Genomic DNA, 12,359 nt, shown 5'->3' on the forward strand with positions numbered 1-12,359 from the left:
AACAGAACATGTATCGAGTGTAGTCTGTGACCGCCAACACTGAGGACCGTCCAGGCCGAATCCAGCTCCTGAGGTCGTTCAAATTGACTTCTCGCGTACCATCTTTTTCGTGATGTCGACGGTCTTGGCAGGTTGGCATTTTTTTGTACAGGAGCGTCAGGGGTCGACTGATAGTCTCGCCTTGGTCGGAACGTGGCTGGAGGATGACATCCCGGAGTAAGTTCGCGCGCTGGTATCAACCAACCGTGAGATAGATGTTTTGGAGTCAGATTGATTTTTTTACGACGTCTCTGGTCAGATTTTGTCACTGGGTGGTAGTGGTAATGCTGAATGTTGGAAGGAAGCTGCAGCCTTGCACCTTCCATTCCTTGTGAATGTATAATCCAAGAACCTTTTGTAGCGGGAAGTCGCCCAACGATTGCTTTCCTTCCGGTTTTGTCACGTTCGCAAATTTAGCAGGAGCTTCTCAACTGACATACACAGACAACCAAACTTAATGCGCCTACCTACAAGATAGGTTGGTTCTATTGTCCGAGTAAACGTGTCATGCGGAGAGCAATGTTGTTTTAATGTCACTTATGCTGTTATTCACAGTGAGTTGAGTATATTGCATAACGTTCGATTACAGTCTAGAATTCCCCAGACTATCCATATATCTCAATATGCAATGGTGAACTTGCCATCAATTCCCGCGTACATGGAAGCTAACTACTGGAAGCAAACGGGCTGTTGGCCAGCGCGTGCCTGATATCCTCTGCTGCAACGCTCTTCTTAAATAGACTGGCCCAGCTGCTCAAAATGTCGAAATGAAAGTCTTGGAATGCCTTGAGCTGGAAGAAGTCGGGAAACAAATGAGGAATGTTTGGGTATACCATCAACTTGGTCTCCACCCCCGCCTCCCTCAACGCCCTCTCATAGATGAGGCCATCATCTCTGAGGGGATCTGCACCGCTGACCTGTATGTATGTTGGCGGCATTCCATGATGCGGATTTTGGGCGTTGAACGGAGAAAAGTCCCGGGACTTGAGATCAGGCTCATAGGCGATGTTGAACATGTCCATAGCCTGCTGATTCAATCCAGGAGCCCCGGCGCATTGTTCTCTGGAGAAGAAGACGTCTTTGTACTTCTCGGGGACCACCTCGGGTTCGAGAGTCCATGGAACGCCTAGCCAGAGCCCGGTGACGGGAGGACTCAGTCCCTCGTCGACTGCCTTCTGCGTCGTGACCGCGGCCAAGTTTCCTCCCGCCGAGACGCCTCCTACCACAAATCCTGCCGCCAGGTCAACCTGAAGCGTCTCCGTGTTCTTCGTGATCCACTGAATCCCATCCCACACATCGTTTGGTGCAGTGGGAAATTTGTATTCCGGGGCTCGGCGGTAAGACAAGTTGATCACAGTAACACCCGAAAGCTTCGTGGCAAGCCGGGCATACGGGCTCAACTGGTCGCAGTCACCGAACATGAAGCCGCCGCCAAACAGCAGCACTAGAAGCGGATGTTTCCCTTCCGCAGATGGCTTGTGGACGTGAGCTTCAGAGGAGAAGCCATCTCGCATGGTGATTTTGACGGAATACTCGGTACTCGTATCTGGTTGCTGTGTCGCGATGCGCTGGGCTTCCATCACGGATCGAAGTTCGGCACTTGGGGGCGCAAGAGGAGGAAAGGGGTGCGCCTTCATGTGCTGGTCAAACAGTCAGGATGCTGATACCAGCAATTAGTGTACTCAAAGGCCTGTGTACGAACCTCTTCAAACTCGGTCCTACGAAATGGTTTAATTAGTTTAATAGTCAAGAGGAATAAGCCATCACAGACGCATGAACGCACGACAGGACGCCCAATGGCGCTATCTTTTCTCTAGTATCATACTGCATTTTGAATATGGAGGCTTATCAAGCAATGAACGAAGTGAAGGGTAAATGATGCTCGTGTGATCGTTTACGAAGCCAACAAATCCAACAGACTGGAACGAGATTAGACAATGGGCGATTTCAGTAAATATAGCTCTTGATGCGGGGTAGCAATTCTTAGATCCGTTCATCACGCAAACGATTGTCCGTCTACACCGACTCGTGAACGAGTCTCATCGGCTCCCACATGCCCCGCCATACGGGCAAACACCGAAGTACCGACAGTTGAACTTCACGGCCTACGATGCGATAATCCCTGAAATATCAACTCCACTATCCACGAATAGCGGCCTTTCGGAAACATCAAAGTCCGCGAAAGCCACACTCCGGCATGATGCATAATTGGCTCCCATGGATTGGTGCTTTTGGGAGGTGAATGTCCATGTCAGCCACATTTGAGGCTGTCAAGCAAATATTGGGTCACATATGATACAGTAATAACAGTATGATGCCGTGAGATCAAATGAGGTTGACTACCACCCATCATTACGTCTAAGGGCTTTTACGTGTGACTTGTGAAGCTGACATTCAAGCCGTAGACTATTGCATAGCAGCCCAAATTGACCGTTGACGTCCGATGTGGGTTGGTGCTAGTATGAACCTATTGTTCGCCAAAGCCGTTGCCGCCATCGACACTGCAAGCTTTCCTTTTCATGCTCATATAGCCTAGTCCATCACCTCTTTCAACTACGCAGGTGGCTGGTATTCTCTCGAGAGATAGCCGCACCAAAGGATACCGTCCTCGTTACGGATCTTGCCATCTGATAGACAGTTTTAGCAATGAATGTAACACCCACGGGTTAACAGAGCGAAGGATACATACTAAGATTGATGGTGCTCCTCGGATTTAGAAGCTGACCGCTTGATTTACAATAGCATGCCATGCTGTACTGATCGTTCTCCTGGTCGACGATCTTGCAGTTTCCGCATTCGTCGTCGAAGAGGCCCCTGAAAACAATTTACCGCATTAGAGAGGTTGCAACCAATGGGTTGAAAAACAGGGAGGAGAGAACTTACAGCTTTCGCCATCCCATTTGGCCATCGAAGTTGCCAATGCAGAGCGCGAGATCGAGCGTGTTATCCTTGTAACTGCCATCTCTGGCTCGGCATGAAGCTTCGAGGGAAACAAGCTGTCCATTGCCATTGCCCTCACCCCCCTTCGGACGCAAAGTCAACTTATAATCCTTGCAACTCTTCTTGAACCAGCCGCCGGCGGGGTTGCCTGGCACGATGTCGGCGGCCGCGGAGCCAGCAACGAAGGCGACGACGAGGATAGTAACGGCTGAGGTGAATTTCATCTTGACTGATCCAGTGACGAAGTGCATTGATACGGTAAGGGGTGAGAAAGCAGTAGGTCTGCAGGGAGGTTCCGGGAGGATGAGCGGCGATCGTCGAAAGATATTTAAACCGATGTCTACCTTCGAAAATGAAGTTTGTTTCAAAAGAAGCAGCAGCGAGCCATATGACGCGCAAAGAAATGGCAAGAGCAGCCACGGCCGTACCTTCCTGGTAAACAAGCAATAAGATCGAGGTCAGAAGTCCGTTTGTCAATCAAGTGATCATTGGAAAAGAAAACCACAACATTCCTGACGGGAGAAGGCGCCACTTTGCAGGGCTACTTCTTGATAAAACTTCGTAACAGGCAGTGAGTGGCCTGGTTTACGGCCCAAATTTGCGAATATCTTTGTCTCGAGATAAATTCGAGGCAATCGTGCGTTTCTTGTACGACAACAATTCCATTATGGCTTTCATGACAATATGCAGTTTGTGTACTCATGTGGTACGGGACCTCTAGGATTTGCTCGGGTGCCAGTAGGAGGCTGTTTGTTTCGTGCTACACAGAGACCAATTGATTTGCCTGAGGGCATCGCCGCCCCCAGCGCTTCATCAGTTGTCTGTAATTCGATGACAATTGACCGGAGACGCAAAGTGGTGAGAAATTATCATGGTTCAAGCCAAGTTCCTGGTTCGACCGACTGTTAGACTGCACTTTTTGAAGGAATTGCCCATGTGGTGAAAGTGGGTTCGATATACTGATGTTAATACCTTCTCCGCTTGAAAAATAAGCGCAAGAGAGAGAACAGTCAACTAGCACGTGTCAAGAACGGGCTTCTCCGCGGTATATTCGATCCCAGCCACTCGGATCCGTTGAGTTCAATGACAGTGCTTCGTCCTCTACCGGTGCGGAGGAGACTCGTCAGTTCAGACCTGCGTTAAAGGCATTGGTCTCAAACATCTTGCAAAATGTTTAGAAAATACTGCCATGGTATATTTTCAGTTCTCGATGTTTCCTGCTGAGCTACGTCTATCTATGGTCGTTTCATGTACCAGTAGACTCCCATTCCAACACCTGCTACCACTGCTAGCCTCTCCACCAGCTTACGCAGCAACAATCGTTCACCAGCTCGGTGTCCTTGCCTCTCAAAGAAATCTGCTCCCGAGTTTGTCCACGGATATGGCGTCTCGGGCGCCGGCACGTCAAGAAACTTGCACAGTGGAACCCATCCATCCTTCGGGCCTGAAAATACAAGCATCCTTTCCGGAGTCTCGCGCGTGATAGCTTCGATGCGGGCGTGATGCTCGTCATAGGGTTTTCGTCCCGGATCTGCCTCGGCCCAGCCTCCGTAAGCCGTGTCCATGATGAGGCGGAGAAACGGCCACCATGCAGCGCGAAACGGGTCCAAGGGATGAAGTAGGCGGAAGACAAGGGACCGGCGCAGCTTGAATACGGTCTTTTCCATTGACGCACGCCACGGCTCATAGTCGCGTTTTGATACGATGATCCGTGCTTCTGGGTAAGCAGCGGCGAGATCTTCGGCAAAGAGCAACGCGTGAGGGCACTTCACGACGTCGTAATCCCCGAGCAGCTTGTCAAACTCTTCACGACCGTAAGGCTTACAGCGGCCATGATACTTGGCTTCAATGGCTTCGGTCCAGAGTGGGATGGTCTCTTCCCAATTCGGCCACATGGCCTGGAATGAAAAGACTTTGTAGCCGAGTTCTTCCAGAGCGCTGTTGAGGGCTGTTCGTTCAAGTCAGTATCCAACGATCATTAGAGTTGAAAGTCAAAATCTGCGTGAGGATTGGGATGAACTTCGCTAATTGGATCACTCACATTCTGTCGCAGTCCTTGGGAGACCAAGAAGGAGCAGCCGCATTGGGCGCGTCCTCGTCTTTTGGACGGAGTCAATCAGGCGCGTTTTTTGTGACATCGTTGCGTCTTTTGAAGCCAACTTTGCTGTTAAAATCGATGAGTTGAATCGATTCGTGGCCCTTTGGTCTTTATTTCGTCCACTACCCTGTCATTCGTCGTCCACTTCCTTAGCTGAAGCCCACCGGCGCCTACCGGATAGTGCGGACAAGCTTTCCACTACAACAGGGGCATGACCTAGCATTATGGTCACACATATAGCTGACTCGTATTCGTCCCGAGGCAGTACGGAAAGTTTAAAACGTCGGAACCTGGAGCTGAACTCAATTTGATGCTGATCCATGAGCTCGGGTGCAGGCGTGTCTCCAGCAGAAGGGGTGTAGACTCTTCTGTTGTGGAAAATATGCCGAGAAGCAGGCTTGTTGCTACTCTCCTGGAATAGGCTTTAGATCTACAAAATCATGACGATGTCTGTGGAAAAGGACGAGGAAAGAAACTGCGGCATTCTTTTGGACCTCATGAAATCCGACATGTTTGGAAAAATTACGCATATTCTCGGACTCTTTCTTGTTTAAATCATCTGCTACGGGTCCCCATGAAACCATTTCAAAGCCTGCAATATCACAGTTCCCAAATCCTCACGTACACTGGGGATCATAATGTCAAAATGGTCCCCCTCGACAATACTTTGCCGCAAAACCGGTCCTGTCAGTAGTCGCCACTTTTCAGTCAGGTTGGCCGTCACATCTGCTGATCGTGGTTCCTTCAACCAGAGATCCTGATCAGATCTGTCCGTTCTTCTCATGATAACGTCTTCCATCTCGTGTCTTTTCTCCAAGACTTTCGTTGGAAAGATATCGAAATTTCCATAGGCGGACCATACCAGCTGCACTGGTACCGTGTTGTCGTTCGCATCTATACCCAAAGTCGGGAGGCTGTAAGTGCTATTCATGAGTATGAGATGCAGCATGTGCTTTCTTTGCCACTCTGGCATGGCATATGATCCGCGTCCAGACCACTTGAAGAAGCCTGTTGCTTCCAGATGATCCAGTGAGATCGCGTTGGGGCCATAAGAGAGCTCTGATGTGAGTTCTGCGTATGAATCAATGAGAAGCAGCCCCGCAACCGTTTCTCCCTGTTGCACGAGTTGCCTCGCACACTCATAAGCAAGGCGGCCACCAATTGACCACCCACCAAGCAGATAAGGCCCCGAGGACTGAAAACGACGAATTGCTTCGACGAAAATGTAACAATACTTGTCCATAGATATATCAGGAAAGCTGCTCATACCACAATACGGAGACTCGAGAGCAAAGATGCCAGTGTTGGTCTGTGCGGACAGGTGCGGTGGAAGGCCGGCGTACACAGCGCTGCTACCGGAAGCATCCGGAAGAAGAAATAAGGAGCGTATGCAACGACTGGAGCCCTGCAACAGCACAATTCTGCTTGAAAGCTCAGTGCTGCTGGCGGAGGCCGTTGCGGCTGCATCTTGGTGAGCGCCGTGTGTGTTACCCTTCCCGGCAACAACCGCTTCGAGATGGTTTACTGGCTCAGTCCTCCCGTCTTCGTCTGCTATGATCAGATTGGAGCAGATTGCCGAGAGATCATTGACGGTTTGCGCCTCGAGCAATGACATCAGCGGCACTTCGATCCCTAGCTGGACTCGAATGGCATCTGCCACAGTGGGTGCCACCAAGGAGTCCATACCCAGGTCTGCCAGCAAAGTTTCTTCTTTAATCTCTGCGGGGTCGGCGTAAGTCTCTTTAGCAAGAATTACAATGAGCGTTCGAAGCTGTCCATTCCGGTTTTCTGAACTTGTCTGCCCGGGACCATTGTTCGACCCATTGTGGGACAAACTTCCGTTCAAGGCCGCCGTTGTCGAGGGCGCAGTGAGCCGGGTCGAATTTGACAACGCTTCCGTTGTCTCAGTCGTGTTGATGGAACATCTGAGTAAATTGGGCTTGGGTTCATTCTTGCCTTTGAGCCTGTGGAACGTCATGCCAGTTATGGTAGCTACTGGGCGCAGATCGTGCTCCTCGTCGAAAACTGTAACGCTAATGATAACGTCACCTGAGCTGTCCGACTCTCCCTTTACATAGCATGTGTAGACGTTGTTGTCTACCGGAGCCTCCCAGAAGCGGATGCTTGCACACTCGGTCAGAACATACACCGCTCCAGGAGTAGCGCTGACGCTCATGTTCACTGTGAAGCCAGCAGCTTGCATCGCACCATCTAGCCAGACGGGATCCAACATGAATGCCTGCTTGCCTGGCTCCCTTGCTGTTGTCATGAGCTTTGCGGAAGCTTCGTAGCCGACTGGCGACAGTACAATATCCTGAAGGACATGATACTCCGGGGCATAATGCATGACTGGTGCCCACATCTTATAGATCATTGTCCATGTGAGGCGGTTCGCGTCCGTGTTATTTCGCAGGCGGGTCATACGAGATACTGCTCGGAGGAGAGATGTTGCTGTAGTCCTGGCACCAAGAACGTTAAGATTTCCTGTCGTCCGCACAAAGCAACTTGCGTGGTGTACTCCACGTTCGCCTGAGAAGGTCACGGCGTATTCAGGAACTCCTCTGACCTTCTCCACACTAGTGTGAAGAATATGAACTGGGTTGACACGCACGTCGTCGGGTATTGTGACAGCTGCCTGCAGAGACAATGACCTCAATTCAACAGTGTCAAGTTTGGAGAGTTCGCCCATGAGCTGTATCGCGGCGTCGAAAGCCATGTCAATCAGCACGCCTGCAGGACAGATGGCCTTGTTTCGCATCACATGGCCAAGTATGAGGCCCCTGAAGGGTTGCTCCTGAAGATTCGTCTTCTGCATTACCCTGAGGCAGTGATCTTCATCATCCTCATCTGTGGTAGGGGTGTTGATGGCGGTTGGTGACGATGATCGTGAGGTCGACATCGGCGATGAAGAGATAGGCCGCTTTTGATGAAGGGGAATCCAGAAATCTTTGAGGTCGAATGCGTAAGATGGCAATTCCAGCAGCCTCCCGGCTTGTTTCATTGATTTGTGATAGGCGCTCCAGTTGATGTCAATCCCGGCATTGTAAATCTTCGCCAAGCCGAAAGCGATATTGTCAATGCACCCATGAGTACTAATACCCATACCATCTAGTACTTCTGCCAGATATCCTTCAGTTGGACTGATGTTAGCAGCGGTCATGTCTTTGCATATCCGCGTCGGTGAGATAGTCACAAAAATGGTCTTCCGGCCCGGGTTCAAGTCGATTGCAGATTGGATAGCTTTGGCAAAAAGGACTGGCTGGCGAGTGTGCCTTACCAAATGCTCTGACCAGGATGGGCAGGAGTCCACACGTGATCCAGTCATAGTCGACACGAGGTTGATCTCTGGATGGTCTTTGAACAAGATCTGTTTGGCGCTGCATCGCAAACTCTCCAGGACGTTGTCCATTTGACCGGTATGGAAGGCATATGGTATTCCCACCAGGGCACTCTTGATATTCCGCTTCTGAAGACGGCTTTTCAGCTCCAGGACGTCGTCAAAAGATCCGCCAACAACCGTCTGTGAAGGCGAATTCTTGCAAGATATTTCCACGGGACAGTCTTTGATGAAGGGAATAAGGCGTTCCTCGTCGGCAAAGACAGCAAGCATGCGTTTCGTATCGGCCTTGCAGAATTCTTGCACCAGACCAGCACGAGTCCCTACCAGCCAGATCGTATCTGAAGCAGAGAGAATACCAGCTAGGTGAAGCGCAGCGTATTCTCCAAGACTATGGCCAAGTACGACAGAGGGCTGGATATCCCAAGCTTGCCACATTTTGCAGAGGGCAAGCTCGAATACGAGGAGTGCAACCTGCTCCAACACTGCACTTAACGATGCCTTTTCTGAAGCTGGGACAGTAAGGTGATCGAGTACGCCAGAGAAGCCCAGTGAGTCGCACAATTGGCTGTAATCACAAATGGCTTGCCTGAAGATGTTGTTAAGGCTAAACAATTGCTGTGCAGCACCGACCACCTTTCCACCCTGTCCAGAAAACACGAAAACAACGTTTGGCAGCTGTGATGGCCGAGATGACTGAGGTGATGTATGATCACTTGCTTTCGTGCTATCTCGTAGCTGCCTAGCAAGGTCCATGGTGTCTTTAGCTGTGTATGCAGACCGGTATGGATAATGGCTGCGCCTCTCACACGTAGTGTAAGAGAGGTCATCAATGGGTGTGGTGCGCTTCTCCTCCAGAAGCTCAAGTAGCTTCAACCTATTGACCTGGAGAGCAGACGGAGTCTTGCCCGAAATCGTCACGACTCGGTGGTGCTGTTCAATCGTTTTGGCCTGTCGTTGGTCAAAGTACTCTTCGGCCTGGCTTGTGTGATTCGTGAAGCCTTCGACCAACATGCTGGTGTTTCCACCGGCTGCCCCAAAACAGTTGATAATGATGTTTGCGCGGGCTTGAGAATTCTCCGCTTCATCTTCTGGTATCAAAGACACCTGTTTCGAATTGATAGAAATGTCCAACTTGTCCAGATCAGGGAAATGACGGTTTGCAGTCGTTCTGACCCCAATGTGTGGAGGTATTTGACCATGACGAATCATCAGCAGCGCCTTGATGAGTGCTGAAATGCCAGCCGCACCTTCACTATGTCCGGTATTGGCCTTGACGCTGCCAATCCGTAGTTTTCTAGACGAGCCGTTGAGCACACTACTGCGGCGGCGCTGGCGGCCGCCAAGGACAGCTGCCACCGCTTCAACTTCAGCACGATCGCCAGCTTGAGTGCCCGACCCGTGCACCTCGACATACGACACGTCTGCAGGATACCTTAAGGACTGTTGGAGAACCTGGCGCAATAATGACTTTTGGGCCTCTGTAGAAGGGCGCGTGATGGGATTGGTGTCAGTTGAGTGATTTGTGGCAATACCCCTGATAACACCGTGTATAACGTCGCCGTCTTTGCGAGCGTCGCTCAAGCGCTTGAGAACCACAACAGCGACCGTTTCTGCTCGAGTGTAGCCGTCTGCCGCGGCATCGAAAGTCTTGCATGCTGTATCTGAGGCACCCAGGAAGCCGCCACAACTAAGGCCGGTGTACATGCCTGCATCTGCAGCACCTGAGATGATACTAACGCCGCCAGCAATTGCCATCTGGCATTTGCCTCCTTGGAGAGACTGAACGGCGAGATCCAAAGCCATGGCGCTCGAAGAGCAAGCAGTGTCAACAGACAGTGATGGGCCGTTCCACCCAAAGAAATGGTTTAGACGCCCCGGACCGAATGCACGCATGCCTCCAGTCACGTAATAGGGGTCATCCTGTGCCATGTTGTGTTCCCGCCAGTCGTCTGTAGCTTGTCCGACAAAAGTACCCACGTGTTTTGTATGAATAGATGGATTGTATCCTGACATATCCAAGGCCTCCTGGGTCGTTAGTAGTAGAAGGCGCTGCGACGGGTCTGTCTGCAGAGCAGCTCTACCGGACATATTGAAGAATTGCCGGTCGAAGTGGCCTGCTCTATCAATGAAGCATCCAGTTGGCATTGCCGAACTGGATGCTCCAGAGACTCTTTCCTGTGGCATCTTCAGGTTTCGTCAGCATGCTGGACGAGGCAGTCTTTGTTGCCTACATGTATGCATACCTGACTTGATGTGTCGCGGCCTTCCCAAAGAACTTGCCATAACTCGTCGACACTCTCAGCCCCAGGAAATCTGCCGGAGTAGCCAGTAATAGCAATCAGATTGTGTTCATCATCGTCCTCGCAATCTTCTCGGCTCTGTTGATGACTGTCTTTCACTTTGTAATTTCGGTCCTCTATCTTGTGTTGCCGGTCGAGGCTAAGTCCAGAGATCGTTTGGACTTGGCGACCATTGGCTGTCAGACGACGATGAAATGCATTCCACTGAGCCGCCGGTCCAAAAGTGTAAAGTTTTGGGATAGAAGTATCTGGTTTCAAGAAATCCGTCAACGTCCCAAGAACTGTTGATGGACGCGACGGACGCTGCAGGATGTCACGGATTGCCTGCCGCAATACGTCACGAAATGAGCCGCCTTGCAGCACCTCGCCGGTGTTTGATGACAGAATTCTCACTCCGGGTGAAGGTGGCGCGTCCAAGAGAGGAGAAAATCCCAGGATATCGTTGTATCTAGAATCGGGTGATGGCGTTCTCAGCTACCGCTCCCCATACGCCTATTCGAGCTTGGCAGGAATGCTCTTACGGTGGTTCTCTAAGATGTTCTGCGTGGTACGCAGCGAAGATTGGCAGGTCTTTCTTTGCTACATGACCAAAGGCACTTGAGCGGAGAAGACTCAAAGTCGAGGGTGGCCCAGAAATGACCGACCATTCATCCAGCTCATAGCTCAGATATCCGCGCTTGTGAGCAGGTGTCTCCTGGGTAGACACGTTGTCAATATTGGATGGTCAACGCAAGAAAGATACGGGCAACTTTAGACACGCATAGAAACATAGGAAAGAGAAAGATGTCTCACTGTATAATCTTTGCAATACTTGAGGGCATCTACGCAGTCCTGTCTTGGCAGCTGAACTGCAACAGCCCAGGACAAGCCTGGGCGATCCTCAATTTCTCGTGATCGTTGAGTGGCAAACTCAGTCAAACGCCTCACAATATTGAGTGTCTCTGAAGTGAGTTGAGCGAGGTGTCTCTCGTCTGTGGCTGATGCAACAGCGCACGCCAGGATCAGTCCAATACATTCGCCAACGAATACCCTTTGCTGGTTGTGTCGAAGAATGCTCGGATCGGTCTGACATTTCCTACAGACAGGTGGGCATAGCCCGTCCATCAGTGACCATGAATCGACTGGGAATGTCTTCATCCTTCTGATGTTTGGAGACAACTCACAATATTACAGAGCCAAGCTGCGAGATGCAGGGAACAAGAGCAGATGCTATGGGGTCTGTTTGTAAACCCAGATCAGACGCGGCCATTTCCGCCCAATCAAGAACATGGTTTGGTTCGTCCGTATTATCTTTCAGTCTGAGCTTCGAGTAGGCATGCAGACAAGCTGATGATAGTGTGGCTCGTTTGCGTAGATACCTCAGGGCATCGGCGTACGTGCTCGGTGCCAGGGATTGGTCACCAAAGAAAAGAACCGAAGATGAGGTTGAGCACATAGCTAAACGAGCGCAGCTAACATGAGCTGACCTGCATCAACTTTGATCAAGATGAGTAATTTGCAGCGACAGCAAGCTTTGGTATGGAGTGCTCCAGGTGAGTCGCAAATTCCAGTAGACTGCGTGTTCGACGAGTGCATTCGCTTCCGACGAACAAGCATCCAAGACAGAAGTTGGCACTGGAGCGTCTGTCTGATTGTATAGGGT

The 12,359-nt window shown here is 50.7% G+C and overlaps 4 protein-coding genes across 4 annotated transcripts; all 4 read right to left on the minus strand.

Moving 5' to 3' along the window:
• Window positions 1-704: 704 nt before the first annotated feature.
• Window positions 705-1,869, minus strand: CGGC5_v014423 (AB hydrolase superfamily protein; the record flags this gene model as incomplete). The annotated part of the gene is made up of 3 exons (XM_066153091.1): window positions 705-1,679; window positions 1,742-1,757; window positions 1,823-1,869. The coding sequence occupies 3 exons, from the start codon at window positions 1,867-1,869 to the stop codon at window positions 705-707; spliced, it is 1,038 nt and encodes a 345-aa protein (XP_066007424.1).
• A 723-nt stretch (window positions 1,870-2,592) lies between these two features.
• Window positions 2,593-3,203, minus strand: CGGC5_v014424 (uncharacterized protein; the record flags this gene model as incomplete). Its single annotated transcript, XM_066153092.1, has 3 exons — window positions 2,593-2,666; window positions 2,729-2,853; window positions 2,923-3,203. The coding sequence occupies 3 exons, from the start codon at window positions 3,201-3,203 to the stop codon at window positions 2,593-2,595; spliced, it is 480 nt and encodes a 159-aa protein (XP_066007463.1).
• Window positions 3,204-4,214: 1,011 nt separating this feature from the next.
• CGGC5_v014425 (uncharacterized protein) lies at window positions 4,215-5,117 on the minus strand (the record flags this gene model as incomplete). Its single annotated transcript, XM_032029243.1, has 2 exons — window positions 4,215-4,927; window positions 5,021-5,117. The coding sequence occupies 2 exons, from the start codon at window positions 5,115-5,117 to the stop codon at window positions 4,215-4,217; spliced, it is 810 nt and encodes a 269-aa protein (XP_031890895.1).
• A 522-nt stretch (window positions 5,118-5,639) lies between these two features.
• Window positions 5,640-10,346, minus strand: PKS12 (Non-reducing polyketide synthase PKS12; the record flags this gene model as incomplete). The annotated part of the gene is made up of 1 exon (XM_032029244.1): window positions 5,640-10,346. The coding sequence occupies one exon, from the start codon at window positions 10,344-10,346 to the stop codon at window positions 5,640-5,642; it is 4,707 nt and encodes a 1,568-aa protein (XP_031890896.1).
• Window positions 10,347-12,359: the final 2,013 nt, after the last annotated feature.

This window comes from Colletotrichum fructicola, assembly GCF_000319635.2.
Source record: "Colletotrichum fructicola Nara gc5 chromosome Unknown KSG_Nara_v1_contig09, whole genome shotgun sequence".
Taxonomy (NCBI): domain Eukaryota; kingdom Fungi; phylum Ascomycota; class Sordariomycetes; order Glomerellales; family Glomerellaceae; genus Colletotrichum; species Colletotrichum fructicola.